This window comes from Panthera pardus, unplaced genomic scaffold, assembly GCF_024362965.1.
Source record: "Panthera pardus isolate Hobbes unplaced genomic scaffold, ASM2436296v1 HiC_scaffold_7, whole genome shotgun sequence".
NCBI classification, from domain to species: Eukaryota; Metazoa; Chordata; class Mammalia; order Carnivora; family Felidae; genus Panthera; species Panthera pardus.
The window spans coordinates 43099119-43112758 of NW_026527002.1; the positions used below are offsets into that span (position 1 = coordinate 43099119).

Sequence of the window (13640 nt, forward strand, 5' to 3'; positions counted from 1 at the left end):
TACAAGAAAAATTGGGATTCCTTAGAAAGAAGATGAGGATTTCCTCTGGTAAGCAACTAAGAAAAGCTGCAATATCTGTTTGTCTCTGCTTCTTGCTTAAAATCTTTCAACATCTCCCCGTTGTCTTCAGAGTATAATCTTTACCTAGCATGGAATTCAAGGTGTTTCTTGTTCCACTCTCTGGTGTGCGGCCACCACACCAGCCATGTCTGGTGTCATGGCTCCCCACCCGTTTCTGTTAATCTCCTGTACAAATCTCAGTCCCCGAAGTTCCTGGTATACCTGTGCTCTCCCATTTCCTTGCCATTGGACCCAGTTGGTTTTGTTTTCTTCAGCAGCTAACTCCTATTCATCTATGGTTCAGCAACTTGTTCTCCTCTCACAAGCCTTCTTTACTCCTACTGATCTGGACAAGTGTACCTTGGGTATGCCCCCATAATGCCCTCTCCTTGCGGTGTTTACTCTTTTCACCGTAAGGTGATTGATTGTGAGTTCCTCAGAGTTCCAAGTACCTGAGAAGTGCCTGGCCCTCGACAAAGTGTCCATGAATCAAATGCTGAGTAGGTAGGGTTTAGGTTTGTAGAAAGAGTAGGATAATGTGAAAGAGGTTTATAAACTCTAATGCCATAACTATAAGCTGTGATTACTTTAGGGACAGCTTTGCTTCATTGAGCTGTCCTCTTTCTTCACATATTGTATTGTTTTTAAAATCACAATTTCTTTCATCATTTTATGATTAAAAAGTTCAGACTCCATATTGAAGTACCAAATATGCAGAATACTCAGAATTTCACATATTTTCCATCTTGTTTGTTTCTAATACCTCATATGACATTAAACAGAACTAAACAAAACTTTCCATTTCTACATTTCCAAAGGCCTCTCTTCTAATATGTTCCAAGAAAGGAGAAGGTCAGGACACAAGCAGGAATGGTAATGTAAAATAAATTGAAGGTCCAACCTCTGAACCCAGGACTCGTACGTCTCCTAGTCCCCAGATGGAGTAGTCCAACACTGCATCTCTATGCCCCTTTCTGTTCCTGATTAAGAGATTCCTCCTTTGTGGTGGAAACGCTCTCTGCCAATAATGTTTAGAGAGATCATTCCTGGTTGGTGAGCAGACCTCGCCCCACTGGGTACATGAAAAGAGCAATCTCTGGTTTGTGACTCTAGCCTTCATTTAAACAGGTGGGCAGTTTCATTCCATCCTCAAGCATGTCTCAAGTGTAAACCAGGTGCTCTAGACACGTAGGACAGACATGAAAAAGATTTAGTACGTCTCTGCTCTTGTAGAGTTTACATTGTAGGAGGTGGGGGAGGGAAAGAGGAAGGAGAAGAGGCAGACTACAACAAAGAAATCAAGAATGAGAAGAAATATTAGAAAGAGAGAAGGGTAACACAGGCAATTATAGCAGGTGGCTGCCTCTTATCTCCAGCTCAAGTGAGTCAGAGCTCTTGCTTTAATATTCCATGACTGCTATATGCTAGATAGATATGTATACCATCCACATCAATAGTACACTATTGGAAATTGCTCATCAAAATAACTAATAATAGTTTTCCCCCTTGCAGTCGACCTGCTTCAACTCCACAGAAGCCATTGAGTATTTTGACCAAAGCAGACCTGGCTCATGCCTCTGGTATGACTGACTACAGCATAGGGGCAGAACAAGGCATTTTTTACACTATTGGGCAGTTAGTCACACACTGCTTTATGAAGTCTCTTCTGTTGTTACCTGGAACTGTTTTTAAAGCACATATTTTCACTTTAAAGTTAATATACTTTGTATTTTATCTTCTTAACTGAATCAAGGACCAAGAGAGTATTTCATTCATACTTATATACCCACAATACTCACTATTACCTGGCACATGATAGATATACAGCAAATGGTTGCTGATTAGATGTATCGATTTGGAGAGGAACACAAGAAAAGCTACATCACAGTAAAAGGAAGCTTTTGGTATAGCACCAAGATAAATACTACATGCAGAATAACTGTAGGAGCTCATAAGATGGGAGACAGGAAAGACCTGGAAAAGGAGAGCTTACGTTGGCTATTGAAGACTATCTAGTATCAGAATGGACAGAAAGGGTAGAGAAGGGCAGTTCTGGTGACAGAAATAGTATGAACAAAAGCAGATGTCCCCACTGGGAATGGTTAGGGGAATAACGTCACTGAGCAGAGGATTCATCTTGGAGAGCAGTGGGTGGTAAGAACAGTTGAGTATCTCTGGGCCAGATGAAGAAGAGGCATAAATTTCGGGTAGAAAACTCTTGTAGCTGATGCAAAGTCACCAGAAATCTTCAGCAAAAGAGGGAGTTGACGAGAACAGTGTTTTAGAAGGGAGTCCATAAAGTTCATACCAGTGGATACCCCATCACAGTCAGGCAGGAGACTCACTGAGAGGACTGGGAGTGAGAAGGCAGATTGAGGAATTGCAAAGACAATTGCTGTAGAAAATCAGAGGAAAACATGAAATTATTCCTCCACTTTCTGCATTATAATGACTCTCAAAACACTATGACTTAAATTTCTCTCTCAGCTGTTTTCCATGCCTTCCAACGATGTAGCCTAGAAAAATTTCATTTCTCTAATTGCCCCTATCAGGGTCTCAAGGTTAGTTCTTCTGGATTCCCCATCCTATGCATTTGAATTTCTGTCAGTTTCGCCTAATACTTTACAGATACTCAAATTAACTTCTTATGTAACACTTCATTCAACAGGTAGCTATATTATAAATAAATTATGGAGGATACAAAAATAAGAGGAGACCCCTTTTCTCTAGGAGTTCACCAGCAAAGACTGACTGTGAATTAGTTTACTTAATAATCACAAAAATAAGGAGGAAGACTTCATCATGGAAAACTAAATAAAGCTACATTGAAAGTTTCTGAGGAAAAAACCCTTAAAATTATATGAAGGCCAGTAGAGTCGAAGGAAGTAGGACCTCAAAATATGTATCCTCCTTGCCAGCTACATAAACTTTGTATATCCCTACTTTAAGTGTTAGATTGTAAAATTCAGAATGGCCTGGCATACAAGATTATTTTAAATTATGAATTTAAAAATTTATTACAGAAAATTTCAAGTGGATACAAAAGTAGAATAATTAATGAATCCCCATGTATTCATCACTTCAGGAATTCTTCATTCGTGGTCAATTATATTTCATCCATACCTTAGTCACTCTCCTACACAGAGATTATTTTGAAGCAAATGCCCACCTTTATATTATTTCATTTGTAAATATTTTAATTTGTATCTCTAAAAGGTAAGGACTCATGTGTGTGTGTGTGTGTGTGTGTGTGTGTGTGTGTGTGTGTGTGTGTAACTACAATCTATTATTCCTCCTAAAAATATTTTACAATCATTTCTTAATATCATACCAAATATAGGGCCAGATTTCAAATGTTTTCAATTGTGTGCAAACTGTTTCCCCCCTCCACAGTTTTCTTTGTTAAACCAGGATTCGAATAAGGTTTAAACAATGTAATCAGTTGATGTGGTTGGTATCTCTTAAGTCTTTTTTAATCCATAGGTTTTACCTTCATCTTTCTTCTTTCTTGCTGCTTGTTTGTTACAGAAACCAAGTAATTTGTCCCTTGGGATTTCTTTATAGTCTGGATTTAGCTAATTCCATTCCCATGGAACCATTTAACATGTTTTCACTCTCCCATATATTTCCTGTGAATTGGTGGTTGAAGCTAGAGGCTTCATCTGATGCAAGTTTGATTTTTCTTTGCTTTTTTTTTTTTTTTTTTTTTTTGGCAAGAATACTTCTTAGGTGCTGCTTTTTACTTCCATCAGGAGTAGTATATACTTGCCTCTCTTTTTTTGATGTTAACAGTCATTGAAGGTTATTTCATTGGGGTTGCAAATGGTAATTTTGATTATTAGTTGAAACAATTCTATAAAAAAGAGCTTTCCCCTTATTGACTGTCTGATCACCCTTAGGTACTTTCATTTAATAAAGGTAAGATAAATATTTCATTCTTTCCCTTTACTTACCTATTTTAAAATGTACTAGTTGGTTCCTTAGTATCCTCCAAAAATAACTAATTGGATTATTTTTTGCTATTGCTGTTTACTATTAGATTTAAAAATATAGATGTGCTTCATTCTGTTGCAGTATGTTTATTTTATGCTCAAATTATCCTATCTCTGGCCAGTGAGAGCCTTTTAAAGCTGGTCCCTGAGTCCTTTTGACTTGACTCTTGTAGTTATTGATAGTGTTCTAGCTTTGTGATGTGACAAAATGTTCCAGACCATCTTGTATATTTCCTTCCCCAGATCTGGAATTAGCTATTTCTCCAAAGAGCCCAGTTTCTTCTAGTATGTCATGGTATTTAGAGGCCACAGTCTGAACATTAAGTGTGCTTATTGCTAGTGACTTGGTCAATGTTTCTAGGTCATTTCAGTGGAAAGAACTAGGAAATATGTATATTTTTTCTCTAAGAAAAAGTATATTATGAAGTGTATTTCCAATTAAATCTCAGGATTACAAAGTTGTACCTTACCTCACTGATGTTATATCTGCATTTCCTTTTCCCTTGCCAAAATTCCTGGTTCTTAATGCAACAACATAGCCACTCATTTGCCTTATCCCACAACACACACATAGTAGTTTCAGAATAACAATACCACACAACCAGTAACAGCATGATTATTGAAAGCAGTTTGTTTATTATAGGATTATTTGTCTTTAGTATGTATATTCCTCTAGAGATATACAAATTTCTGTTAACCTACAATACAAATTACCCTTAATGTGATATCATTGCCGTTTTTCATATTTTTGTCTTAAAACCCAAAACTACTAATTTTCAAAATGTTTAAATGCCTATTTATAATTTTTCTTTATAAATCAAAAAAGAGGTTACAGATAGGAATGATTATGAGACTTATTAAAATAATTACCTTGAGTGTCATCATTGAATTCTCAGGATATACTACTGCGTACTCTTTCTTCTTAGACCTGACTCAGACAGTTTCACAATTTTATTCATTCATTCGTTCATTCATTCATTCAAGAGATACCTAATAAATATTATATGACATTCAGGCAAGAGGAATAAAGAGGGAATTTAACATGTATTGAGTGTCTGCTATGTCTCAAGTGTTATTCTAGCTGTTTTACATACATTATCTCAAAATTTTATAAGAATCTTTTGAAGTATACATTATTATTCTGTAACCAATTTTCAGATGAGACAGTTGGGGCTCAAGGGGCTTCCTTTGTCCAAAGTAACAGAGCTGTTAAGTGGAAAAACCAGAATTAATATATCGGTCCATTTTATTCCAATGTCATATATAAGGTACACTCCCTATCCTCAAGGAGTTACTGGAGGGTTTAGACACAGGAAGAACAAAGTACAATAGAAGTTCAGGCAAAAGAAGAATTAAATTGTGAGGGGCACCACAGAAGAGGTGACAATTTGCCTGAATCTCAAGAAAAAATAGAGTTTTGTTGGATAGAGAAGGAGTGCATTCCACATGAAATGATGGAAATAACAAAATTGCATAGGTTAAAACACGCAATGGATTCTTGAAAGGATGAATAGTCTGGTTTGGCTGGAGTTTATTTTAATATAGGGAAATAAACTAAAGCTGAAAAGGTGCCTAGGACCCCAGCTGGGACCTGAATGCCAGTCTGAGGATTTAGGACAGCCAGAAGTGAGGCATGATAGAGCTCAATCCCAGCCATTGGGTAGGTTCCATCTAACCCACATCTTCCTCCTTTCGGAGACTCAAGGCAAAACCTAGCTTCATAGATCACACACCTAACAGATTGGTCTGCCTGTCTTCTAGCAGTTTCTTGCTAAAGCTGAAATTATTTTTTATGTTTTGCTGCTTGAAGTTTTGCCAAATTAAACCTTCTAGTTAGACATAGAGTAGTCCCACGAAACATTACACAGTGGTCGACACTGGTTGCACTGGAATTCTCAGTGTCAACAATGAAGTCTGACTGTAATTGGATATATTTGGAGTCAAATAAGCCTTAGAGTACTGTGATAGCTCATCAATTTCTTATAAAAAATCTGCTAAAGTATATTTATCAATTTGATTACTTTAATAAGTATGGGATTATGGAAGCAACAGAAAAAATATCATAATGTAAGAGATTTGGGTAATGGGACACCTTGGTGGCTGTCAGTTGAGCCTCCAACTCTTGATTTCAACTCTTGACTCCAGGGTCATGGGATTGAGCTCTGTGTCCAACTTCACAATGAGCACGGAGCCTGCTTAGGATTCTCTCTCCCTCTGCCCCTCCCTCACTCTCGTGCACATGCTCTCTCACTCTCTCTCTCTCTCCCTCTCTAAAATTAAAAAAGAAAGAGAGAGAGATTTGGATAAAATTGAGTTCGGATTTGGATAAAGACTTTTTACTCTAGAAATGAGTTATATTTCAATGATATATATAATAGACTCTTTAGTTCAGGTAACTTTGGCTTAAGATCCTTCCTTTTCTCAGTATTAAAGTTAAAAAAAAACAAAACACAACAACCACTTAACCTAATATTCTCATACATTCCCCTCATGGGGATTTCTAACAGTGTATTAAGTCTCCCCATCATCCTGTTTTTATAACAAAGTGTGAGATTGCATAATTCATGGTAACTAAACTTTCTTTTGCCATATGACATTTGCTATCTTAATTGTCCTTCCAGTTCATAACGCATAAATCAAATATAGTTGAGCTCTGTAAAATCTATTAGTTATGGATCTTTTGAGATCTGAGTGAGCTATTGCCTATTTAGGACAAGTTATGAAAAATGTCCTTAGTATTCCCCCTTCCTTCTTTTCTTTCATTCTTTCTTTCTGTCTTTCTCTTTCTTTTTCTTTCTCTCTCTCTCTCCCTCCCTCCCTCCCTCCCTCTTTCTTTCTTTCTTTCTTTCTTTCTTTCTTTCTTTCTTTCTTTCTTTCTTTCTTTCTTTCTTTCCTTCTTGTCATAATAATTGAGATAGTCTCCTGGCAGGTGAGAGAAAAGAATCTTATGTAGAGAAAGGGCATGGCCTTCATCAATACCCAAAACTATCCGGTTATGGAAAATATAAACCCACATGAAAATGTTTGCTGGACCCATTTTTACAAAATCTACATTTTTGAAGATGTAGTCTATTAATTTTTGTTGATGTCATATTTAAGAATGAAGATATTTATAGATACCGTTTTAATATTTTTAGTCAGCACTGTACTGCAGAGTTCAATACATAAATAGATCTGTTGTCCAGTGATTTCACACTCACTATTCCTGGCAGAAGATTTTATCTGAGATATCCCGATAATTGTAGTCACATGGCATATTAGTTTTAATTGCCCCACCATAAGCTTTAAGTTTTCATTTTGTGCTAGTGTAGTCATAGCCCATATAAATCCAAGATCTGTGTTTAGGTTACGGTTGTGGTTCACACCCTTGACTGCACTTTAAAATCACCTGGAGGGCTTTTAAAATCATATCAACCTGGGACCCCACTCCCAAAGATTCAGATTTAATTGGTCTGGCTGCAGTACCACATCAGTTGCACAAGTCCAGGAAGCATCATTTATTGAGAACATATTCATCCCCAGGGCCCCCGAACTTCCCAGAGCACAAGTCCACTGTGTTCTGCGTGAATGGTACCTGCTGTCCTTGTACAAACTTGGAAGCCTAAAGAGGGGGCATGAGCACACCTGTTTTTAGAAGCTCCCCAGGTGATTCCACAAGGCAGCCAGAACTGAGAACCATGGAAAGGTATAAAATAGCACGAGACAATAACAGCATGTATTTAGGAGCCAAGTAGAAATGGATTCAAATCTTGCTCTACCATTCTTTAGCTGTGGAACCTTAGGAAAGTCATTTAACCTAGTGGAGCATCAATTTCTTCATAAACAAAATGAGAAGAATAATACCTGCCTCAGGGCTTCTGGGTGGCTCAGTCAGTTGAGCGTTGGACTTCAGCTCAGCCCATGATCACACAGTTTGTGGGTGCGAGCCCCACGTCGGGCTCTGTGCTGACAGCTCAGAGCCTGGAGCCTGCTTCGGATTCTGTGTCTCCCTCTCTCTCTGCCCCTCCCCCACTCATGCTCTGTCTCTGTCTCTGTCTCTCTCTCTCAAAAATAAATAAACGTTAAAAAGATTAAAAAAAAATAATACCTGCCTCATGTGATTATACTGAAAAAAAAATACAGTCTAAGTGAAATGCTTGGCACAAAGTTCATTCTCAAGAATCCACTATTTTTATTTCAGTTATTAAAGTAAAATTTCTGTATTATTCTAGACTTCTTCAGTACTGACAGAAATCAAATGTGGACAACCTGAAGCAAAATATGGGAAATTCAAGCAAGCCACAAGAAGGGTAGGGTTGGATTTGGTCTGTTGGATTCCAGCATTTGAATGCTGTTAGGACACATATTCTCTCTTGTGCTTATTCCAATTTCTTTCATGGTGCCTTCATTCTCTGAAGCCAGCTGTCCCTGGAGAGGCTAGCCTATGACCATAGGCAACTCAAGCCTTTTATATCTCTATAGCTTCTTATGCACAGAAGAGTAACTAATTATATTCAACTCAGTTGAGAAGATCACAGTGACCCGGGCTGGCTCTTACATCCACCCCCATGGTCAAGATGTATAGTCCTTAAAATGGAGAGAAGGATAATGTGCAAATGAACACAGTAACCACCTTCATTTTCACTATTCAAATAATTGAATTCAAATAATATAAAATGCACAAAACCTCTGCCATCGTAGGATCTAAGGAAGAGCAGCAGTAAGGTCCCAGAAGCAGTCACAAAGTACCCCAGTTTAAAACACCTAGTCTCTGGCCGCCTGTGTGGCCCAGTCAGTTAAGCATCCAACTTCAGCTCAGGTTCATGATCTAATGGTTTGTGGGTTCGAGCCCCACATCGGGCACTGTGCTGACAGCCAGAGCCTAAAGCCTGCTTCGGATTCTGTGTCCCGGTCTCTCTCTGCTCCTCCCCCACTCGTGCTCTGTCTGTCTGTCTGTCTCTCTCTCAAAAATGAGCAAACATTTAAAAAATAAAAATAAAACACCTAGTCACATCTGCATTGTCTAATACCTGAGTGCTCTCCCCTCCCATCCCCACCCGACAGTCTCTCCTTACCTATGGGAGTGGGGAAATTTAGCAGTCATTAGGAACACACTCTACAGCTACTTTACTGTGCATGTTACCCAAGAATAAGACACTGTGCAAGAACAATCACAAAGACCCAAAGACCCCCTTTAACATTTAACTTGTTCTAGCCACTTATCTACCCCTTGTGGTGGTGAAGGAGCAAGTGTCATGACAGAGGAACAAGATTCATCGCTTTATAGCAAGTGTGCTTTGGACAGGTTATTTAACTTCTCAGAGCTTCAGTTTCCTAATTTGTAAAATAAGGGCAATAATATTTCACAGGACTGTTATAAGAGTTGAATATATTTGCTAAGCAATAAGGTCTTTGACAGTCAATTACACTCTAGATATTGGATCTCCAATAAGTGGTTTCAGGGTTTGGGGAATAGCTTTATATTTACAAAATTAACTGAAGAGGCCTTGCTATGAACATGCTCTCATGTATTTAGACCCAGTAGAGAGAATGGCTGGGCATATACTTGAATATCCTAGGAAACACTGCAAAAGATGCACAAGTATTATTGATATTCACTGACCTTTGGGTCTTAGCACACTTACTTTGTGGTTACATAAATGAGTGATGGAGCTGCTGGCATCCACTGTAAGTCACCTTGCTACTTTACTGGTTCAAGGGCATTATTTAGAAAAGCACCCACTCACTTCACTGTAACATAGAATAACACTTTAGATAAGGAAGTAAAGAAGAAAAAAGTCAACTATTAATAGCAGTACTAGCTCTTCGATGTCAAATGATGCTTCTGGGGATTTTGAGGCTTCTTTATAGTTCCTATTCAGCCAAAGTAAATTGATTATGGGTTGATGAGAGTTGGTGAGAGGATTATAGGAATGAAGGTGTAAAAGCCAACTGGCTCATGGCCAAGGACACAGATGGCACTCTGACTCTTATGGGCAAAATCAAGTTCCAGATTATATGCTATGGACCAGCTATGTATTCTCTATTGGCAAGGAACCTCATCCCAGACAGTGATATTAAAATAGTATGCATCAAAAATATATATTTAGTATGCACCTTTTCTGACCTGAAAATGGAGGAATTACCTGTCTAAGCCTTTTATAGTGTCAATACTCCATAATCAAAATCCCATATATTTCCATAAGTTAAAATTGCTTTCAGTGTAAAACAGTGGTGTTTTGAACAAAGGAGCAGTCTACTCATGAACCTTTACCTTTTAGGTAAGCACAGAATTGCCTATATCAAACCAACATGAATAAAGGTCAGCTATGAATTTTAAATTGTTCAAAAGATTGGTAATTCAACATCACTAAAATGTAGGGAGCAAATTGATGAGAATATCTTGGAAGAGAAAGAATATATTTTCTTAATTTTTTTAAACATCTGGTCTTCATACTAATTTTATTTCAATTTTTGTTAATATAACCACACAAATGCCTGATTTATACAGTTTAAGTATCCCATAGCAACGTGATCTTGTGTTTCTCTCTTTCATTTCCTTCCTAGCCCTCCCCTATTTATTTCTTGAGAGAATCAGGAAAAGGTTTTCTGTTTCTTCTCTGTTGAATCTATTTATGAAAATTTGAACTAAACAGCTTAGCACAATTAAGCAGGATGCCTCATTCATCAAACCTTCATTTTTCTAAGACTTCCATCCTATCAGTCACCAAAAAGCATGTGTTAAGTGGCAACTGTTTCTAGTCTGTTGGCATGCCACATCTGTTGACAATTACAGAGGTGCGTACGACGCCATTCATATCGTGGTATGTGCTTCCCTGTGCCTTGGGTCACAGGCCCTCAGGGACATTTACAAAGTGTGTGCTTTTTCACTGTCCTGGAACTAAAGAGTTTAATTTTGCCTGAGAATGTGTTTATGCACCTTGTAAAGGAACTAGTCATTCTTTTTTGCTTTTCCTTACTACGCGGGGTGTGTGTGTGTGTGTGTGTGTGTGTGTGTGTGTGTACGCGCGCGCCCGCGCGCGTACGTGTGCACACGCACCAAAGAAAAACCATGCCAGGTAATAAGCACAAAGACTGTTTTACATACCCACCAACCTTCCTTGTAAATTGCTGCTTTGGATTTTTATTCATTCTTTTGTTAGTACCATATTTCTTGGCTTCTCTTGGATTTTGTATGTTTTTTTTTAATACTACTTAATTCTGGTTTTATTTCCTCATGTTCTTGGTCAAGATTTGGATCAGATTTTTTCAATATATGTCTGCAATTACAAGTCACTGGGACCCTCTCTGAAGTTATGCCCTCTTTCTTTTGGGTCTCTTCCTGACCTAAAAGCATGTTTCATTCTATAATCCATATTTCTAAGGAAGTATTTAGAACCTCAAAAAGCTGAATCTATAAGTCATCTACCCAGGTATTTTATCTCCTGGAATAGTTGGCAATATCCAAAATGTTGACATTTTCTCCTGTTTTTACTTAAGTATTTAATATTGGGTATGCATGATCATAGTAACATAGTTTGAGGGTGTTTTTTGTTTGTTTGGTTGGGTTTTGTTTTTTGTTTTTCATTTAAAAGAGAGGTACTGGAATGCCTGGGTGGCTCAGTTGGTTGAGCATCTGACTCTTGATTTTGGCTCAGATTGTGATCTCGTGGTTTGTAGGATTGAGCCCCTCCTCGGGCTCCATGCTGACAGTGTGGAGCCTGCTTGGAATTTTTCTCTCTCTCTCTCCTTCTCTCTCTGCCTCTCTCTCTTTCTCTCAAAATTAATAAATAAACATTTTAAAAAATAAAATAAGAGAGGGGTACTGCTTTTGGACATTGTGAGCATATTTTATTAATATTATGAATAATCAAATGAATTCTAGAAGAGCTACCTTAAGGGAGTTACTTAATGGCTAAAAGAAGAACTAGGAGAGAAAGAAGTTGAGAATGAGGTTAAAGTCAATGGTAGTTTCATCCATGGTGGTTAATGGTGTTTCTTAATATTTAAATATCAAGTGTGTTGTAATGCTTAATTATCCTTAATATCTAAATGAATCACCACCATATTGAAGAAAAGAGGAAGTGACCTACAAGTTCTTTAGTGTTTCTGGAAGAGGAAGGAGCAGCTTGAGGAGCTTGGAGAATTCTACAGGAGAGAGGAAGTTGTTAGATCCTAGGCTCCCATTTCCTTCAAATGAAGAAAACAGGATGCATGAGCGTGCCTCTTCTCCAACATTAAATTTTGAGTTGGTTTGCTATTAAACTCAAGGGTATGTGAAGGAAGCAATTTTAATTGCTTGGCACTTTAAAAACCTGTTCTACTGTTCAGTGGGTTAGAAATATTTTGAAAATTTGATTGCATTTACAGCCATGCAAATTTACCTGTAATAAATTTCTGGTGTATGCCTAAATAATCTGTCTTCTAGAAATGAACATATAAATGCAACTATAGAATGCTCAGAAGGGAAAGGGAGGCCAGTATTTATTGATGACCTGCATGGTACTAAATGCATTACATTCACTATTTTATCCTCTCTTCTTAATATCCATATGAGTAGATGCTGCTATTTCTATTTTACAGAGGAGGAAACTGAGGCTAAGACCCACTAGGAGCCCCTACCTAACTTGTATGAAGTGCAGTGCAGACCCGCCCCAGCTCTGTTTGACTGCAAGCCTGTTTTCCTTCTCAGCTGTCTTTACATCCCTGGGGTGATGCTGAAAACAGTGAGGAGTGGCAGCTTCTTAGTTCACGTAGGCTTTGCAATCAGTGCAGCCTGATTCATCGAAGACACACACCCAGCTTCATACACACAAATCCACTTGGGGCCTGATTTATCTGGATTTGTGTCTAAATTATCCCATATATCAAATAATGCTAGATACTCTCTCCAATTTCTGCCTGGTAGCCAGCTTAAAATGTCTCAAAACTCCCACTGTTCAGAGCAATACTAAGAATGTTGTCTTATGTTAATCAAGTATACACTGTGCTGTCTCGTATTAATTAAATTTATGGTACCTAAATCAAGAATCCTTCAGGTTGGCTTTTGAAGCATGCTCTGTCTCTGGCATGGGAAGAGCCTATTTTGAGATTTTCCTACACAAAAGTAAAGAGCCACCATCAGGTATTGTTGAGAGCCTTTTCAACTGATCCCCAAACATAAGAGGAATCTAGCTTCTCTGGAAGTTTTTAATAAATCTCATTATCTGACCATTAGTCAAATGCCTAGAATATGACATTCCTTCATTATTTTTTTCCACTTATGGTTTTGTTTAAAGGCTCTTTTGATATTGTTTGCCCCCAGGTAGTGGTAAATGACCATGATTGCTAATAGGCTGGTTTCCACCAGCTAACAACTGCCTCATAAATATTCAACAGGGGCATTCTGTGCGAAGGGCTGGGGAATTAGGTGACCTGCCAAGTCTTTCCACATCTAATATCTATGATAATGGCTGCAAATTACATGGGACAGAAGGAATGGTCTTGCACTGTGAAAAAACGAAGGGAAATCAAGACAGCCTGTGGCTCCTAGCTGCAGTAGTCAGCTGCCTGGCTGAGAACACCTTTCCCAGGCGCTGTTCACTGAGGTTGCTGCCTTTCAACCCTGCC

The 13640-nt window shown here is 38.1% G+C and overlaps 1 protein-coding gene across 6 annotated transcripts in view; it reads left to right on the plus strand.

Annotated features, from left to right (window-relative positions):
- CPQ (carboxypeptidase Q) overlaps window positions 1-13640 on the plus strand; it is a 545816-nt gene that overhangs the window by 379383 nt on the left and 152793 nt on the right. Inside the window, exon 8 of one of the 6 annotated variants that reach the window (XM_053896086.1) lies at window positions 8264-8319. The exons of the other annotated variants lie outside the window; for them this stretch is intronic. Within the exon in view, the coding sequence (XP_053752061.1) occupies window positions 8264-8304 (41 nt within the window). The 3' untranslated portion in view covers window positions 8305-8319. Of the gene's footprint in view, window positions 1-8263; window positions 8320-13640 lie in introns of those variants that run through there. 6 annotated transcript variants of the gene reach the window in all.